At 30.9% G+C, this 15,837-nt stretch overlaps 2 protein-coding genes across 4 annotated transcripts; both read right to left on the bottom strand.

Annotated features, from left to right (window-relative positions):
- Nucleotides 1–630: 630 nt before the first annotated feature.
- On the bottom strand, nucleotides 631–6,214 carry LOC108911410 (3-hydroxyisobutyryl-CoA hydrolase, mitochondrial). Of its 2 annotated transcripts, none has more exons than XM_018716344.1 (3): nucleotides 6,140–6,214; nucleotides 4,681–5,674; nucleotides 631–860 (listed from the first exon to the last, which is right to left on the bottom strand). In XM_018716344.1, the coding sequence occupies exons 2-3, from the start codon at nucleotides 5,672–5,674 to the stop codon at nucleotides 724–726; spliced, it is 1,131 nt and encodes a 376-aa protein (XP_018571860.1). In that variant the 5' UTR covers nucleotides 6,140–6,214; the 3' UTR covers nucleotides 631–723. The 2 variants fall into 2 exon arrangements, with proteins under 2 accessions (XP_018571860.1, XP_018571859.1); XM_018716343.1 differs by lacking the exon at nucleotides 6,140–6,214 and adding an exon at nucleotides 5,756–5,944.
- Nucleotides 6,215–7,487: 1,273 nt separating this feature from the next.
- LOC108911412 (acyl-coenzyme A thioesterase 13) lies at nucleotides 7,488–10,674 on the bottom strand. 2 transcript variants are annotated; one of them, XM_018716345.2, is made up of 4 exons: nucleotides 10,372–10,674; nucleotides 10,067–10,341; nucleotides 9,444–9,631; nucleotides 7,488–7,790 (listed from the first exon to the last, which is right to left on the bottom strand). In XM_018716345.2, the coding sequence occupies exons 2-4, from the start codon at nucleotides 10,136–10,138 to the stop codon at nucleotides 7,625–7,627; spliced, it is 426 nt and encodes a 141-aa protein (XP_018571861.1). In that variant the 5' UTR covers nucleotides 10,139–10,341; nucleotides 10,372–10,674; the 3' UTR covers nucleotides 7,488–7,624. The 2 variants fall into 2 exon arrangements, with proteins under 2 accessions (XP_018571861.1, XP_023311416.1); XM_023455648.1 differs by having other exon boundaries at nucleotides 10,067–10,674.
- Between the last annotated feature and the right edge of the window lie 5,163 nt (nucleotides 10,675–15,837).

Here is a 15,837-nt window from a genome sequence, read left to right on the forward strand (position 1 = left end):
CAGGTAATAAAATACTTAGGTAATTGATTAAATTTTTAAAAACGAATTTTGTAAATCTGATCTCGGATTCGTGATCAGTGACCCCGAAAACCCCTGGCGCGACTGTACGTGTTATTTTTTAAAAATTTGGTCGGCCACCTTGGATCCGCCATCTTGAATTTTGCAAAATTGACGTCGGATATTTTTTGAAAATTCGTGATATTTGACCTTAATCGACCCGTTTTTTTTGAGATTAGAAAGAGAACCATCAATTCTGACCACGGATTCACGTTCGACGGGGTCTTAACCATATAACAATTTTAATATAGAAACATTTTTTTTGTATTTTTCCTAGTATTTTTTCGTAAATTTTTGCTATTTTTGACCTGTTATTTGAGGTTAGGAAATTCCTGTGATGTGAGAGCTCAATTCTGACACCGGATTCGTGGTCAGGAGGCAAAAATACTGCGGATATGACGCAAGAGAAGTACAGACAACCTTTTTTGTGTGCGGCCGTGTTATTGAATTTGAAAGCAGAAATTGTTATAGTAAAATTATTTTAACAACAAATTTTTTATAGGGAAAGGACAGGTATATGTAGAAATATTTCAACGAGTTCAGTTTTACAGTTTTCAAATAAAATCATTATTTCTTTTATCTATTTCCATTTATTAAATCCATATCCAACATTTAAAATTTTTTAACAATATATATTTACTGATCACCTTTTGAAAGACTATATTATCACAGTTTATTTTTTAATTCTTGTTCTTCAGGTACATCAGAAAAATGCTTTTCTATTATATCCTGAGTAACCTCAGATAATGAGGGTGGATCCCATTTTGGATTTTGATCTTTATCTATTAGTAATGCCCTAACACCTGTAAAAATAAAATATAAAGTCAAGAAATTAATAATAATATAATAAATAAATAGTTTTCATTTATTTGTAAAGCGATATGAAGTTGTATATGCTTAAAACAACCATAAAGGAAAATATTATTTATGTAATGATACCTTTCTTGTCAAGCTTACAACAAAAATAAAATTACAGAAATAATTCGTTGAATGTGAAATAGTAATATTTTGTATTATCTATTTTTATTTTGAAGAGTATTTGCTACAAAAAAATATAAACATTGGATTTTTCTGTAAATAAATTTAATTCTGAAATCCGTTATGGATAATGTAACACTGTTATCTAGGAATTAATTGCTGATGAATATTAAAGTGGTCATAATTTGACAATAAATGATTTCTAGGCATAGATAATTTTCATGATATTTTATAGAAAATTTCTTAAATAAACAATTAAAATATGGGGAACAACATTAGGATCTCGAAAAGGGTTGCTAATCAACTGATATTATCAGCTGCTCATTTTATTTTTCAAGAAATACAATATCTAAGTTCAAGTAACAAAAATATTATGAAAAGTAAAAACCTGTTTGTATCATTTATATGCAATTTATTGCATCTCATGTACGGAATGCGAATCAATCAGATCAAGCAAGTTGAAAACTAAAAGATAGAATTACTGCACATAAAAATAACGTAAGTCTGAACAAACACAGTTGTCTACAGGACAATCATTGTTTATCACTAGACCATAATATCAACTTTGACAAAACAACCATGTTAGAGTGAGAAAACATACAATAAGAAACGTCAATTTTTAGAGATGCCGTATTTTAAGGGAAGCAAATGCCATTAATGCAATGACAGATATCGATGGTCTCGGTATCGTCTATACATTTTCATAAAATCAACATTTCAACAATAATAGGGACCGGGACTTGAGAGACCGACTGGACAAGGCTTATCTGCCATCCATTTCCAAATGACCAATAATTTTTTATTATGTTTGATTTCAGTCCTAGTCTTGCCTTTAGCAAATAAACTTATGATTTTCTCAATTAGTAAGTATTTCAATAAAATTTTTTTAACAGGCTACCTAATTATACTTGTAGATTTTCCTGATGAAGAAACATATAAAGTTTTGAAAGCTTGAAAACTAAAAACAATAATTTTTTCCACGACTGCATCCTCGTCTAGCTAGAACTTTGATTCTTAACTTAGACAGTCATCTAATATTTACATATGTGCGCCCATTTTTTCCAAAACTAAGGCTTGGTTTCTATTGCAAGTTGTTTAAAATTTTTTGCCGTGAAAGTTCTCTATGTGGATCTAGAAATCAAACTTCTTAATTTTACATTAAAATAAAGAGAAAGATCAAAAGCTACAATATTTATTTTCATATTGTTTTAAATAAATTAATCAAATCATGAAATAGATAGGTACCTATATGTCAGTTGCACAATAATTTTACTTTTTGATTGAGGTAGGTATGGAATACTTATTACACTATATTACTATTATAAAATAGTAAAAAACTGGAAATTGATATAGTAGATGCTAGCACAGATAGATAATCAGCAAAATTAGTAAAAACCAACAATGATGAGAAGAACCACAGAAGTTAAAGTGATGATCATACTTTGATAATGAAGTGTGGAACTTATATTGTTTTTTAGGCGATTTCTAAATCCATATAGAGAATTTTCATAATGAAAAAATTTCAAATGAAATTTGCAAAATAAGAAATTAAAATAGGGGTGGCCTTTTTTGCACCATACTTTTTTTCATAATCAACTGATGGATACAAATGGGAGACATCTTATTTTTCAAAATTCAAAATTTTAATCGTTATTAAAGTTTATAGCATTATGAAGTTAATATCAAATTGATATCACTATGAAGAAAAATTAGTTTTGCAAGAAATAAAAAACACCTGGATGTATATTAACCGATTATGAAAAAAAAAACGTTTGACAAAAATGTATGCCTTTCCAAGATCTCTGCGTCAGCCACTCCTATTTTAATTTTTTATTTTGCAAATTTTATTTGAAATTTTTCTTCACGAAAATTCTCTATACAAGAGGAAGACTCCTATGAACCTCGGTTTACGCGACGCACGTAAAAAATCTTTTTGTTGCATTTTTTGAGGCCTTTATGCTCGTAAAAACAAATCTGAAATCCACGGTCAACTTTTTGAGTAATAAAAAAAAACGAAAAAGTACCGAAAGTTTAAGGTCTAACTTTTTTTATTTTAAGAGATAGAGAAAAATTATTTTAATAAAATTTGATGGCATTAACTACAAAAAATTTAATAAATAAATATAATGTACTTATTTTAAGCAAAATACAGATTTTCTTTTTAAATTATTATAATACTGGTTATTACTTTAAAGAAAACCTTCAACATTGTTCTTCTACAGACAAAGTAGCTTATGCTAAATGTAGCACACTATGAAAACAAATGTTTTACCCCAGTAATGTTATCATTTAACTAATTGTTTATTGTTATAGTTTATACACAACTGTTGGTATGGAAATTGTTACAGTTCACTATAATTTTGAATAATAATGATATTTTCACATACTGAGAATAGGTAATGTTGCAGAATTTTAAATTATGTAAATAGGAAAAATCTGCAAAACAGTGAGAGATTGAAGTAAACTACAATGTAAAGAAGGATAATGCAAGAAGGATATTACGAAAAAATGGTTTCAAATGTTATAAGGTGAATAAAGTGCATCACTTGAGGGAGGAAGATAAAGCGAGGAGATTAGGGCTCTGTAGGTGGTGACAAGAAAGAAAGAGGGAAGATCCTTTTATATGCAGAAGAATTCTCTGGTCAGATGTGTCTAATTTTTGTAACAATGGATTTATTAATAGAAACATTCACTTCAAGTAATGGACTAATGGTAATTTACATTGGCACAGAGAAACTGCATTTCAACAGAGGTTTTCAGTAAATGTTTGGATTAGAATTCTTGATACGACCTTACTTCTATGATGGTAAACTGATGAGTGCCAGATAGTGCAGATTATTTGCTTAAAATAAGTATATCATATTCATTAAATTTTTTGTAGTTGCCGTGTTTAAAACAATTTCTACATTAACCTACGTTTTTGATCCCAAAATTATAAAAATTGTAATAAATATAAAACATAAAGGCGACAGGTAGTATATCGCATGAAAGAGGAAAAAACAAACAATTTTTTGTGGCCATAGCCTCCTTCAATGACAATTTTTTTTGCCCGCATAAAGGGTGCAGCAAATTACATACGATACTTTAAAAATTTGTTTACAACAGGTGAAAGGTATCAATATTGCCATGAAATTTTAATAAAAATAAGTTTTCACTGTCTCTCAATATAAAAAAGTTAGACGACCCTAAACTTTCGGCACTTTTCTGGTTTTTTTATGATTACTCATACATGGACCTCAAATTTGTTTTTACGAGCATTAAAGCCTCAAAAACTGTAACAAAAAACATATAAAGATTTTTGACGTGCATGGTGTATTAAGTGAGACACATAGGAGTGACTCTCTTATAGTAGATAGCCTGTATATAGACTCAGAAATCACTTCCTAAAAAACGGTATTGGTCCCACGCTTCATTGTCAAAATACCTATGGCAACTTTCATTGCTGTCACTGAAAATCCCACAAAAAAATTATTGAGTACCTAAGATACAAAAATATCTATGTAATCCTAAAAGTTCATCTAATTGTCTTAAAATGCTAGGAAAAAACATAGGTCAAAAACAACTTAACTTATTACTCTGTTTTCAAAAACTGCTTTTATATAAATTTATTTATGCAATTTTTTTCACAAATAACGGCAATCTTACCTTCAAGAAAATCTTTATGTTCTAGACAATGATAAGCTAATCTGTATTCCATTTGTAAGCAGTCTTGTAAATTTAATTTTTGACCCAGCTCAAGTTCCTTGAATGTGATTTTCAAACTAGTTGGAGACATTTTACTTAAAAGTTTAATTGTATTTTCTGCCCATATCGATCCATCTTTTTCTAATCTTACTAAAATTTCCTCAATGGAATTTGCAGAAAAGCATTGATTAATTTTTTCCATGACAGATGTAAGAGAGAAGTCTGCATTATCTGGCTTACTAAAATTGTTTAAGGTGGTTATAATATCTTGTTCATTAGAACAATTCAGTAAGGCCTCTTCTAATTCATTCAACTTATTACTTTCACACAAATGAGTAGCTATACCAGCCTTTAACACATCTGCTCCTTTAAGTCTATGTCCTGTTAATGCTAAATACAAACCAAGTCTTCCACTTAGTCTTGGTAAAAAGTATGAACCTCCAACATCGGGGAAAAGGCCAATTTGCATTTCAGGCATTGCAAATAAACTTCTTTCTGTTGCTATTCTGTATTTTCCATGAACAGACAGTCCTACACCACCACCCATAACTATCCCATCAATAAAAGCAATATATGGAATTTTATATGCACCAATAAGGCCATTTGTAATATATTCCTCTTTGAAAAACGTTTGACCAACAGACTTATCACCTTTTATTGCTGCTTCTACTACAGATTTAACATCTCCCCCTGCACAAAATGCTTTCTCACCAGCTCCTTTTACTATAACCAGAGTTTTTTTATCTTCCCATTCTTTTAGTACAGGATATATTTTTCTCACCATAGAAATATTTAACGCATTTAGAGCTTTTGGTCTATTCAAAATTATAACGCCTTTGTCTCTTACGTTTTGTATTATAACATCGCTTTGATCACTGGACATTTTTCTTGTAATATTAAAAATTGTTGAAAACTTCTTTCCCAATTTTGAGGTTAGGACGACTTTTTTTGTCATCTGAAAATTCTACAAATTAGTTTTAACAATAAATTCAGCAATTTCTTAAATAACTATGTACTAGTAATAATGTAATAATACCATGATGAGAAGGCCAAATATTCCGTTTCACTGTTTACTTAAAGTTTCATTGAAATTTGAAATAGCATACCATACAATGTATGTACACTATATGCACACAAAAAATGCGAAGTTCACTTTCATCATAGATAAAATTCATCCAACAACGTAAAAATGATTTAGGAACAACTAAATTTGTTTATAACAGATAAGGTTCTGGATCAACGGTCAGCTAATAAAAACAGAAGCATATATCTTATCCCTGCTTGTATTATACTTATATAGGCACTATATTATTTTTAATTTAGCTCTGTTATTAACTTGATTGAAATACAAAATAGGTACCTTGCAGTCTCACAAAAAATATTATAGATAGATGACATCTAAATAATTTTATATATTTACCAGAGATTTAAAGATAGCATTGCTTATAAAAGCAATATTTCTCTAGTCCTTAGTGACGACTGACGATATTTATATTATCAGTAATTATAATAATGGTCTATTGTTTCTCCTACATTTCAAGCAAAAGGTTTAAATTTCAATTTCAGTATTTATTACTGATTACATCATTCTCCTTGTAATGTTGGTTGTATCTATCAAATTTGTTTTTTTTGATAAACTGAAATTTTAAATAATGAATGAATATATCTCTATCTTTGTCAGAAAAATAATATTCTTGTTCGAATTATTTAAATATTAACACAATTTTTAAGTGTCATTTATGAACCCATATTTTAAGTGAATTGTAATAAAATTTCATTATGATAGATTCTACAGGATGATTGCTTTAGTAGTGGTTTAGTTTTTAGTAAATACAATTTTTAACATGCAATTGAAGACTGTACAAACAGGCGCGTGTGCATGCACGGACTCTCCAGAAAGGTGCCCACCTCGAAAAAAAAGATCCAACATCATCTTTCTCATATCAGTAAGTCGCTGATTGCGTGACCTTTTTTTTTGTATAATCAAAGGAAAGAGGTTTTGAAATTTTATATCGGCAAGTCGCTGATTGTGTGAGCTTTTTTTGAATAAAACGAAAGTGCTGAGACGTTTTAGACAATTTTTTTTTTAGAAAAGGAAAATGTTTAGTTCTTTCTAGGTAATATGGCCCTGGGCTCACCCCCAGTGAAAATCCTACCTACACCCATGTGTATATAAAGCCAGCACATTATGTTGAGCCATTTTGGGTAAGGGATTATAACAAGATAGTTTTTTTTAAAAAAAAGATCTACATTTCATCGGTTATAGGTACTAATATCCAATGACTTAGATGCAGAGTACAGAAAGGTCTTGTTAATTTAACGACAAATATAGGCAATCACTAAACTCTGCGTTAGTAGTATTAATCAACAAACTAATTGCTTACAAATAAAGAAATATTGAAAAAATTGACATTAAACTGTCTCGTCAAAAACCTGTTTTTTATTTGAAATTTTTATAAATATACAGGGTGTCTGGTAAGTATATGGCATACTCTCGGGAGTGTATAGGGAAGGTCAAAATATTCCTGGTTTGTCATAAAACAAAATTCCTAAAGTGCGTAATGGAGATACAGAGCCCCAAAGGGGTACCCAGCTATTTACCTTTACGGCTTCAACTTTTGAACCTACGTGTATAATTTAATGAAATTTTAATATTTTATGTAGACCATAAAGGCTCATAAAACCATGCTACAGTAGATGTTTTTTATAAACTTTATATATTTTGTACATTAGTCAGGCAATTTGTCATTAAAAAAAACCTGTATATTGTATATTTATTTCACAATACCAATACATTATCTAATATTCTCAATATTTATTAATATCTACACATGATTCAAAACATGAATAAATAAACAAAAATAGCTGCTAATCTATACACACTCTACTTAAAAGAAAAATTTTACTAGTTTGTACTTTGCATTAAAAATTTTGTATGACTTCCTTTCACCAGTAGTTCTCCTGTAACCTTGTTTTTAATATAAACTTCTAAAACTGCTAAACTCTTCCCTACTCTAAGGGTCCTGGCATCAATTTCAATTGTATCACCAATTTTGGCCCCCCTTAGGTATCTACAACAAGATTTATTGAATATATACAGGATGGTCAAGATATAAAAAAGTCAAGAATAAACGGTGTAGGAATTTTTTTACATTTATATTGCAAAAATAAATGATCATTCTGTATTTTTTTACATATTTGGATTAAACAATTTCATGTGACTAAGCAGTATATAAGGTCTGTTTGTCTGGAGACAGCTTTTTTATATAAAACTTACAAAAAAAGACCTAAATTGCAAAAATATTTCTATTAAAGCAGTGGTTGCAAAGTGTGGATTGTGGTGACCTCCTGGGCGGATCGCAGAAGAGATCGGGGTCACTGAAGGTTTTACCAACTCAATCAAAAAATATAGTACTAACAAATATTATTTTATGTTCAAAAAAATTATAAGAAATAAATGTGCCGTGTTATTGGGAAATTAATTTCTTACATCTATAAGTTTTTGTATTCGAAATACATAATTCTGTAATTTTCCAATTCAAGGAAATTTCTCGTTTTGTTTTGATAAGTCATTATTGACAAAATAGTTTCGTGTAAATTAAGGCTGCAAAGCCTGTTGTGCTAGCTCACGATTATGTTACAAACATCAAAAAATTTAGGAATCATTGAATTAAAGTTATTACTGGCTGTCACATGTGAAATGTGAATACAGGAGCCCCAAGCAAAGTACATTCGCTGACTCTAGACATTAGTGCCACAAGAGTGTATCAAAAGGCCAAATTATTGTTATTATTACTTTAAAGGTTTTATTTTTACTCAAATTGCCACCATTTGCAAGTATGTAATATAAAAGTACTACAAAAGTAAGTAGTGTATTAGATAAAGCAACTAAAAATTTCATATTACGCTTATGGCACAATCTTTTAACTACCTTAACAAAATGTTCTATCTAAATATGGAAAAATATAGATGCGTAGGGCTTGTACCTCAGTTACACAATGTTCAATTTTTTCGCAATATAGCTATTAAAAATCTAAAAGATTTTTTTTATAACTTTTATTCTTACACTTTATTTCTTATTTCAAAGCGTAACAGAATAACTACCCTACATTGTTGTTTAAATTATTTTTGTTAAGTAGAATAAATTATGTAGTCATAGGTTAAAATAGTGTATGTCATTAGTTGCTTATCTAGGCAGGTAATAATGACAAATGTAAATTTCAAGGGTAAAGAAATTACAAAATTACTATCAAAGTTCGCTACCACAAAATAATACAGGGCGTCCCGAAATTCATGCAACAAAATTTGGTCACAGATTCCTAAGACAAATTTAGGCGACCCGTATTTGTTATTTTTGCCAAGTGGTCCCCTCTTTCGGAGTTACAGCCCCCTGAAGTCCGCTCCTAAGAATAATCCTTTTTTTGACCATTGCTAACCATAATATAATCATTATCATTAAAATCAATAAAAATTGACCCGATTTTTAATATTTATCCATAAATTATGTTTAATCAGGAAATGATATTTAAATCATGAAGTGTAATATAAATAAGTTATGAGTTTAGAACCCCAAAAAAGTTATACTACTTTGGTAATACAAAAATTAAGTAACAAATTCAGACAATAACTAGGTACTACAAAACACATTAATCAATTTAAAAGAATTCATCTAATTTAACAGACACAGAAATGCAAATTGTTTTAAAATGGTAATAAATACTTACGTTGTGTGGAGGTCCACAGAAACGCTTGGAACACTACCAAATTTATGAGAGAGTAAGCCATAGCTTGATATATTATCGACTAAAGTAGCTGAAAAACCGCCATGCAGACCACCTAAAGGATTAGTATGCTCTTCACTTACTTCCATTTCTGCTAAGCAATTTCCATCCTGAAGACTGATTACTTTAATCTAAAAATGATATATTAAACATAGGAAGTGATTTATATTTAAATATGTATATACTGGTATATTAAAAGGAACAGTAGAGAACTTAATTTAATAAAGTGAAACACACCTTTACAGAGGACAATATTTAAATCGATGTGAATCATTTTTATGTATAGAATGGAATAAAGATTTTACAAACCCTTTTATATTTTATATTTAAAGATAAATTACAAGCAATATATTATAGTGTCAGAAAAATTCAGTCTAAGGAAATCTGAAGAAAACTTATCATTTATAATTTAAAGGAATATTATTACAAAACTGAAACACATTTTATATTGATTGAAAAATAAATCATGATTTAAAATTAAAAATAAATTAAATTTCTATCATTTAAATAAGTCTTATTTTATAACTTTTATCCACTAAGGAGTAATATAAGCAATGATAATTTACCTTATCAAGCACTTTCTCAAATGATTTTGCATTTTTGATACTTTTCATTATATGAGCAGCAGTAAGAGACATTTTTCTATTTAAAATATTATACTATTGAAAAGATATATTTAATAATTAAACAGATTCACGCGTAACCTACGCGCATAGAATACCCCCGCATGCATATGACCTTTGTCTTTAGTACTATTTATCTAATTTAAAATTATCTGTTACAAACGAAATTACAAGCAGTTTGCAATGGTAGTGAATGAATATCGTTTACAGCTTGCAACCTATATATATATTTTATCTATGCTTGCAACATTTAGTGTAATTTTGTAGGTTATAAAAAAAATGTCGTTATCATAGATTAAGTACAAAGTCGTTATCTTCTATCTTCTGTTTCTTAAAATTCACGGCTATTATAAAGATAGGAGAAGAGTTTACGAAAATTGACATGGAGGGATTTGGGGATTACTAGACGCGAACTAGTGATGGGCTAGTCATGGGTAACACCGTGTTGAATGGCGCTTTTGTGTTGACACCTCTCTGGGTGTCATGGGTGCTGAAACAGCCCACGTGACACCATGACACTTAATAACACCCAAGATGGCAGAAATTGCGGATTGCGAGTTAATAAACGGCGCACGGTGTCACGAGTCACCATCCTGATTCTCGATGGGATGGGGATTATATTATGATACAGCGGAAGCGCGATTATGGGAGTTAAGGGGCCACAGAGTCCCCGATTTAATATTTTTTCCAAAACTTATTTATTACGTATATAACACTTGTGAGTAAAACAATTTAATACTCAAAATATACCTAGGTATTTTAATTATTAAAACTCAAGTCGTTTAAAATATCTATATATTTACATAAAACACGAGTAAAAATAAATATCTTTGATAAAAAAANAATAACTTTCTTTTCAAAAATAAACACAATTAAAATATAAATATGCAAAATAATCAACTTTATTTTATTTAACAAATTAAAACGTCTTTCTTATGAAAAATCAGTGCTATTTTCAAAATTCAGAGGGGTGACACGTGGCACGTGTGTTAGGAATAAAACTCGAATAAAATGTTGCCATTTCTTTCGATATACACTCGTACTCGTATTAAAAAATTAACATAGGATAAATATGGAATGTAAAATAATCGGATGGTATTCCGATTGTAAAAAGATTCCGAGTGCCAATATTTCGATTATTCGAATCATCCGATTATGCCCATCACTAGACGCGAACACATAACTGTATCTGTCCTTATTACGTTGTTATTTATTGTCAATAGCGTTGTAGATTGTAGATGATTGCATATTGCATGTCAGAAATGATCTTGTGCCGTGAGAGCGTTATTTTAAAATAGGAAAGACCGGAGTACCGGAGGACTATTTTTTTAAAGTACTTTTCCACTTTTCACTTACAAATGTGGAAAGGCAAAGAATAATTCTCTTATAAACATAAATGTTATGCGTTTTAAGTTGCAGCTACCTATTCATTTTCATCGTACAGATTACCATCTGTTTTTTGTATATTAATTTTGAAAACAGAAAATATATAGCCAGAAAAGTGAAAAGTTGAAAAGTACTTGCAAAAAACAGGCCTCTGGGCGCTTATCATAATTTGGTAATGGAAATGAGATGAGGTATGAGGTTACATGATACTAATAAGTATTTTAATTACGTGTGAATGACGGAACTGGCCGGACTGCACATGCGCAGTTTGTCAAAATTATTGCGATAATCGCCAAAAATAGAAACCGTTTCTATTTTCCCGCCCCTATATTTAAATTTTGCGGTTCTCGCAATATATTGAAATGAAGAAATGGATGTCAAAAATATTTTATTTCAACCAATCAAATTGATATCCGCAAATCGCAAATCGCTACTGCATGAACTTACCTTTACGTGTTAATTTTCGTAAATCCTCATCGAGGTAGATTAAACTAATACCCTCGTTTATTATGTTATATAAATAAGGATAATATCATCGATTAATACATTTCGAATATTCGATTACTGGATAATCGAGACAAAATGCTTATTCAATATTCAAATAAAAACCCGACATAGCTTCGAGTGATGACGTTATTACCCGAGATCTTTTACTGATCTTGGTTATTACCATATACATACTATCTATATACTATGAGTTTTGTTTGGATCTTGACCGGAAGGAAAGCCTCATCGCTCTGTCCTTGTCGAGTAAACAGGGAATGATGCGCATGCGTTAGAAGCAGATGCCGATGCGAGAATGTGATAATTTCGCTAGATACAATAAGCAAAATGTCACAATCTAAGCAGTGGACAATCCGTATTAAGGACCGTAGCCGTCTTGCTCTCTCCACTCGTTCATGATTTTAGGACCAAAAGAAGGTCCCACAAAACGCCTACACCGGCCGCATTTGCGGTCGGGGTAGACGACGGATGGGGCCCACCTACGAAGGCTGTCCAGGTCTACACACGAGATGAGGCAGGATAAAGAGGGATAATCCCCTTCGATCCTAAATCATTAAGGCCAATTTCTAGCCATGGAATAATGGCGCGCCCTCGATCACAAATCATTGAGGCCAATTTCTAGCCATGGAATAATGGCGAGGGCTGTCCAGGCCTACACGAGATGAGGCAGGATAAAAGGGATAATCTTCCTCAATCCCAATGTCGTATAATGTGAGCGAGCGAACTTCAGATTTCGACTATCTTTCGAATCCAAGTTTCAACGCCCGGAACAGCGCTCCAGTGCAAGCTCTCTATGCAGAACCTGCCATAACAAGCATATTCCACGATGTTTCTAATCCCGAGCCCGAAGTCGCTGTCAGACGAGAAAGTAAAAATTTCACCTATGTTTCTAATCCAAACCTCAAAATCCAGCACCGAGCTCCAAGCCCGATTTCCAACATAAGAAATCGAAGGCAAAGCATTAACTTACATAATGTTTCTAATCCTGAAGCCGAAGCCGCTATCAGGAGAGAATAAGAAAGTAAGAATTTCACCTATGTTTCCAATCTGGAGGCTAAGTCCGCCAGTAGCAACCTCACCTACGTTCCTAGGATCCGAAATCAAAGCAAGAGACATGATTTGCATAAAGTTTCCAATACGGAAGTCAAAGCCCTTGAGNTTTTGAGAAGCCACTGAAAAAAGTTTCTAATATGGATTACGAATTTTGCCATTCATCGTACAAATAAAAATGTCACAAAACAACATCGGAAGCATTTAAAAAAGCTACACATTTTATATTGTTACGCTTGTTACGCTAAATACGCTTCTGAAATGGAAATTTTCTAATGTTGAGACCATCATGAATATGGTAACAATGACGAACTGATAATTAGAAAAATTTAGTTATGAGTATGAATCTTGAAATGATAGGTACCTACATGAAAAACAAATAACATTACTGAAAAACAATATAAAGTTATGATTTCTTCTTCGCATGGTCAATATTACAACTATCCTTTTAATAATAATAAATTATACAGCAGAAATAAGGATACAAAATGATATCTTGACAATGTAAATATCTGTAGGTACACCTAAACTCTTTTATTTAAGCATGCCTATACACATAAACAAATATAAACATTTGTACAAAATATTAAATGAATGACGTCTATTTCACTTGATTCATCCATATTTCAAATAGTTCTCACTGACTAAGTAGTTGCTCTTCAAATTATATCGAAACGTATAGTTGTTGGTCCATTTTTGTAGTTCTTGTCCTTGTCCTCTTGTCTGTAATACTGTAATAGGTAGTCGGTATAACTAACTATACATATTTAGGTAGATGTGACGCAAAATTGGAAATCTCTTTACACATATCGTTTTAAACATTTTGCATAACAATTCATTATTTTATATGCACCTTTACAATAACCACAACTGCACACACTACAAATTATACAATAGAGTCAAAGTAAAGATGAAGAACAACCAAACCAAGCAAACTGGTAGTGATGGGCCAATCCGAATGAAAAATCGGAAACATTCCGATTGTAAAAATAATCGGAAAGTTCCGAGTATTCTGATGCCTATTCCGATTATTGCGTTCGGTCAGTATACGCATAGAGAACTGAAAACTGAATTGTGGAATTGTGGTGGAACATTTACCTTCCGAAGTGTATCGTATCGTCAATCGTCATTTCATAATCGTCTTGCTTAGTTTCATGGAAATCGGAATTATCGAATGTATTCCGCATGTGTGTTAAGTAAATTCTGATATGTAGAAAAACAAAGACATGTCATAATTATCTTCAATAATGTGAATCAATAAAAACGTTAATTGCAAATGAAGAACTGAAATAATGTGTACAATAACTTACTAATAAAATTACTGGCTTTCACTCACATACAAAGTAAACAAAATACAAATACGCAAAATAAGCATTATTTTATTTAACAAATAACTTTCTTTTCAAAAATAAACACAATTAAAATATAAATATGCAAAATAATCAACTTTATTTTATTTAACAAATTAAAACGTCTTTCTTATGAAAAATCAGTGCTATTTTCAAAATTCAGAGGGGTGACACGTGGCACGTGTGTTAGGAATAAAACTCGAATAAAATGTTGCCATTTCTTTCGATATACACTCGTACTCGTATTAAAAAATTAACATAGGATAAATATGGAATGTAAAATAATCGGATGGTATTCCGATTGTAAAAAGATTCCGAGTGCCATTATAAATATCCTTGGTACAGGCCTACAGCGATGAGACAGGACAAAGAGCGATAGTCCCCTTTGGTCCCAAATTAGGCCACAAACATTGCCAAAACCGGCGCCTGCATACTGCCAATTCACCCAATAAACAAAATAATTTTTGGTCTAAAAAAGCAAAAGTTCATGATGAATATAACAGAAGTGAGCCTTGATACGGAAATTTAAGAAATACGGTTGGTCAGACTAATGATAAATCTTCTCATCTTTTTGATTGTCAACTTTTATTATAAAAACATTCCGTTATGAATAAACTTAACATATACTATGCATTTTTTCAAAAATAAGTCTTAAAATTTCACTAAATATAATTAGTAAATATAACAATCTTATTTTACTGTTTATTAATATGACTACAGAAAATTATAGCAACTTCTAAATTTATGATATTGGAAAATGCTATAAATAACAAAAAATTTACGACCAGGTAAATAAGTTTTAATACAGAAAATCACCATGATAGTCCATTGAAATGAAGGCTGAACCTCCATTTTTTCCTCTGTCGATCAAACCTGGGCGCAAATATGTATTCGACCCTCAGCAATCCGAATCCGCAAAAATTTTTAACCTAGGTGGTCAGGAAAGGGGTCAAAAAACCGTAAAAAATAAGGTTTTTCGCAAATATCTCGTAAACCGCGGCAAGTAGCAAAAAAATAATTGCACCATCGTGTTCCCAGGGAAATTTTACATCGATTTTGTGCTATTGCTTATTAAAATTAAATAAATTTATGTCATGTTTTGGACAATTACCAAGCACGAGAGGGGAAGTGTATATATAGGTATACTCCGGCGGTGAAAGACATGTGGGGCGCGCGCACTCTATGTGTATCGGCTTACTCACGGTGTGTTCATCAACTCCCTGCACGTGTTTTAATATTTGTTCGAATTTCTATATGAACGGTGCTTTTTTACTATTTTGAAGTTTTAGTGTTATAGCAAAATAGAGTATAAGAGTTAAAGTAAGTAAGTAAATGTTGTGTTAAAAATTACAGTATTAATATTTGAATATTAAAGTATTCAAAATTGTAAGATTAAATTGTTTTAATTTTTAAAAATATTAACTT

Source organism: Anoplophora glabripennis, unplaced genomic scaffold, assembly GCF_000390285.2.
Source record: "Anoplophora glabripennis isolate ALB-LARVAE unplaced genomic scaffold, Agla_2.0 scaffold536, whole genome shotgun sequence".
NCBI lineage: Eukaryota > Metazoa > Arthropoda > Insecta > Coleoptera > Cerambycidae > Anoplophora > Anoplophora glabripennis.

Bases quoted from the DNA above. Each gene is read 5' to 3' on its own strand.
- LOC108911412 (XM_018716345.2), bottom strand. From the start codon at position 10,138: ATGTCTCTTACTGCTGCTCATATAATGAAAAGTATCAAAAATGCAAAA. The intron at 9,632-10,066 runs GTAAATTATCAT...TATCATTTTTAG, and splicing joins TTGAGAAAGTGCTTGATAAG to ATTAAAGTAATCAGTCTTCA. The intron at 7,791-9,443 runs GTAAGTATTTAT...ATCTTGTTGTAG, and splicing joins TCTGTGGACCTCCACACAAC to ATACCTAAGGGGGGCCAAAA.
- LOC108911410 (XM_018716343.1), bottom strand. The intron at 861-4,680 runs GTAAGATTGCCG...TTATTTTTACAG, and splicing joins ACATAAAGATTTTCTTGAAG to GTGTTAGGGCATTACTAATA.